Raw genomic sequence first — 3627 nt, forward strand, 5'->3', positions numbered from 1 at the left:
ATATATTTTATTATATATATTTTATTATATATTAATTAATTATATAAAATATATAAAACAAAACAAATCTAGCGTAAAAAAAAGCATTTAATGTAGCGATGTGGTAAACACGTCGCTACATTGGTCAACAAACACACTATCCCACTCCTGCCACACCTGCTGTGTGTGCAGATAGATGTTCCCCATGCAACCCTGTTGCGACGTGGGACGCACGTCGCTACTTTCTGACGTGGTCTCCACGTCGCTACAAGTTGCCACTTTGGCTCCTGCGACGTATTCACTCACGTCGCTACTTTTTTGTTGCCACGTGATATTCCATGTTGCGATGTGGTGACCACGTCGCTGCAGAGCATATTTTTTGTAGTGAGTTACTAAATCAAATAACACCAATAATTAAATAGACACAAATATACACACCAAATTAATTAATATAATTCACTTATCTCAATTAACCAATTAAACACAATTACACACAAGGTTAGTTAATTAAATTAATCATTATATCACATAATAATTAAATAAATAATTAACACAGCAAATAATTAAATAAATAATTAACACACCAATTAATTAAATAAATAATAGTAAAATAAATACTAATAAAAATTGGGCTGTTACAACTCCCACACCGCTTCCTTAATTTCGGGCTCTAGAAAAAGCTTCTCAAGATCCGCCACTTCCATACCGTTGATAGAATTAAAAAAGATACCATCCACGACCGGCCTAGTCTCCTCCGTTTCTAAAAATTTATGCTCAAAGTAACTAAACACCGTACCTTTGACATCTTCAACCGACTCCGCCACACCATCCGGGGTGAAAATGGGACCTAAATGATTTATCCTTCTCCTTTGTTTCATCATCTTATGAAAGAAACCGCTATTAGAATCTCCCTCCTTAATCCATTTCACTCTAGATTTTTGAAGAAGCATATTCTCTTTTAGCCGCAAATTCCTCCAAAAATTAGCACTAGATTCCTTCCTCAAAGCTAGATTGTCATAAAAAAAAGCATCATTAAAGGAAGCTAACCTTTCGTCGGCTATGTTCAAGTCCCGAACTCCATCTTCCATATCCAATTCTATCTTCCCAAAAACCTCTTTGTTCCACCTTCTTAATTTATCTTTTAGTAAGCGGAGTTTTTCCTTGAGAATGAAATCGCCTCTTCCTCCCACCTTCATGCTTTTCCATTCTTTCTCCACAAAAGGAAGGAAGGAATCAAGAGAGAACCACTCATTGTTGAATCTAAAAGGCTTCGGTCCCCAATCCGCATTATCTTTCAAAATCCAAACCGGGCAATGATCCGAAATGTCTCTATCACCAATTAATTGACCAACCACCCCCCACTTAGAAACAATACTACTAGAAACAAGAAAGCGATCAAGACGACTCATGGATTTTCCATCCCCACTAAACCAAGAGAACTTTTTGCCTTTGCAAGGGATGTCCTCTAAAAGACTTTCATCAATGAATTCCGAAAAAAGATCCATTTCAACATGATTCACCGCCACCGTCCTCTCTCTCCTTTCACTAGAATTTTTAATGACATTAAAGTCCCCTCCCAAAATCCACTCACCATCTTTGAAGGCATCTTGTAACTCCAAAAGCTTCTTCCACAACTCCTTCTTTTTGCTCAAAAGACAAGAAGAATAAATATTAACAATGTAATAGAAACTATTCTTCCATTCCACCTTAGTGCCCAAGTACCCATCACCTTTAAAACTACTCACAACCTCCACTTTATTTCTATCCCATAATGTGATTAAGCCTCCCGACCTACCCAAAGAGTTTGAAAAGGAAAACCCAATCTCCGAAGAGTTCCAAAAACTTTTAGCCCAACCATCCTCCATACTAGTAATCTTAGTCTCTTGAATCAAGAACATGTCCGCCTTAGATTTCTTAATGATAGCACTAATTCTCTTCCTCTTAAGAGAATTCATCCCCCTCTAATGTTTAAAGAGCCAATGATCATGAGACTCTATTAGAATGCTCCTTTCGTCCTTCCCCATTCTCGCTATCGCCTTTTATATTATCACGCTTGGAACATATTTTATTTCCACACCCCTCCACGTCTACCACGCCCAACGCCGCAATAGCATCCCACAAGTTCCCACCAAAGTCATTTTTCAAGTATTTCCATTGACGCCCATTGATTCTCACTATGTCGGATTCTTCGATGTGATCCCCATAAAAAACAGAACACTGAGACCCTTCCAAACTCCCCGAACCAGATTTGAAATTCACCAGTAAAGAACCTATTTTGATACCCTTCCCGCTACTGTTTTTTGACTTTCCATGCTTCTTGCTGTAGCGGGGAAAATCTGAGATCTAAGCCATAAATTGACTCGACTCAATATTTCAGTGAAAGTCGCCACCGCGCTTTATTGTTTCCAAAGGAAATGGGAAAAGAACGAAAAAACCCAAACTTTGTTTTTAAAACAGAAAGAGATCTTAGGTACGGGTGTTGATTATACGAGGGGAAGGTTTTAAGCACCCCTCATATCTGTGGTACTCCACAGGAACCTTTTTGAAAATCTGTGTTAATTAAAAGATATTGTGTGCAAAAAGAAACGGTTTGTTTGATTTTTAAAATAAGCTCGGCAAGACATTACGTCTTGTTCCTACATACCTCCTCGGTGCAATGGAGAAGTCAGAGCTAATGTAGTTCCGCTTTTAAAAGGGAAAAACGTTTTAAAAGGAATTAGCACGTTTACCATCGTCGGGGCGAATACTCAGCCATTGATTTTAAACATGAGAACGAACGAATTCTTTGCGTCACTAATGAGAGAAGGGCGCCAACTCGGATAAAATCGACAAGTATGCCACTAGCTCTCTCGCGTGGAAAAGATTTTGTCGTGTCAATCAATATTAAAATCGTGGGGTATCGCAATCAATGACAATGATTAATCGGGCTTACTTTTGAAAGAAAATACCAACAAGGGCTAAATATAGTTTTAAAGAAGATTTTAAAAGGGATTTCAAACATAAGAAGTTTTTTAGAAAAAGAGAGGAGACTTTGAAAATTTAAGAAGTGGGAGGAGATGAAGAGGCTAACCTAATGCATAAAATAAAAGCTAAGGAAAGAAACGGTCTAACCAAATAAGAAGCCAACACTTGACATTAAGAGTCAAGGTAGTTTTCCCATCCTTTGGAATATCAATACCAACACATTAACACTTCGGGATCCAGATGAACTTATTATCTTAGCACCACTTTGCATTAAGCACATTAAAATTTTGACGAAAATCGGGCAGAGTAACGGCTGTTTTCGGGTAAAATCCTTATCTCAATGCCTTGGAATTAACCATCAAGGGCTTTCAAGGAAATACCTGCATACACAAACAGACAACAATCCAATGCCAGACAGACAGAACAATCACAGAGTAATAACAGAATAAGGGTCCAGAGGCACTAAGTCCATAAATCTGAATCTCCAAAATGCTAGGGATAGTAACCGATAGTCCAAAAGAGAGCCTTAAGCGTTTTTTAAATTTTTGTTGTTTATTAGTGTTTTAGCATAAAAGTAAAGTATGGTCCTAGTGGACAAAGAGAAAATAGCGGAAACATAAACATATGTCCAAGTGGACAAAGAGAAAATAGCGGAATATAAACGTCCAAATGGACAAAGGGAAA

At 37.7% G+C, this 3627-nt stretch overlaps 1 protein-coding gene across 1 annotated transcript; it reads right to left on the bottom strand.

The window, feature by feature from the left end:
- Window positions 1-614: 614 nt before the first annotated feature.
- LOC131658142 (uncharacterized) lies at window positions 615-1934 on the bottom strand. The gene has a single exon (XM_058927471.1). It carries the CDS (start codon window positions 1932-1934, stop codon window positions 615-617), a length of 1320 nt encoding a protein of 439 aa, XP_058783454.1.
- Window positions 1935-3627: the final 1693 nt, after the last annotated feature.

This window comes from Vicia villosa, linkage group LG3 (genome assembly GCF_029867415.1).
Source record: "Vicia villosa cultivar HV-30 ecotype Madison, WI linkage group LG3, Vvil1.0, whole genome shotgun sequence".
NCBI lineage: Eukaryota > Viridiplantae > Streptophyta > Magnoliopsida > Fabales > Fabaceae > Vicia > Vicia villosa.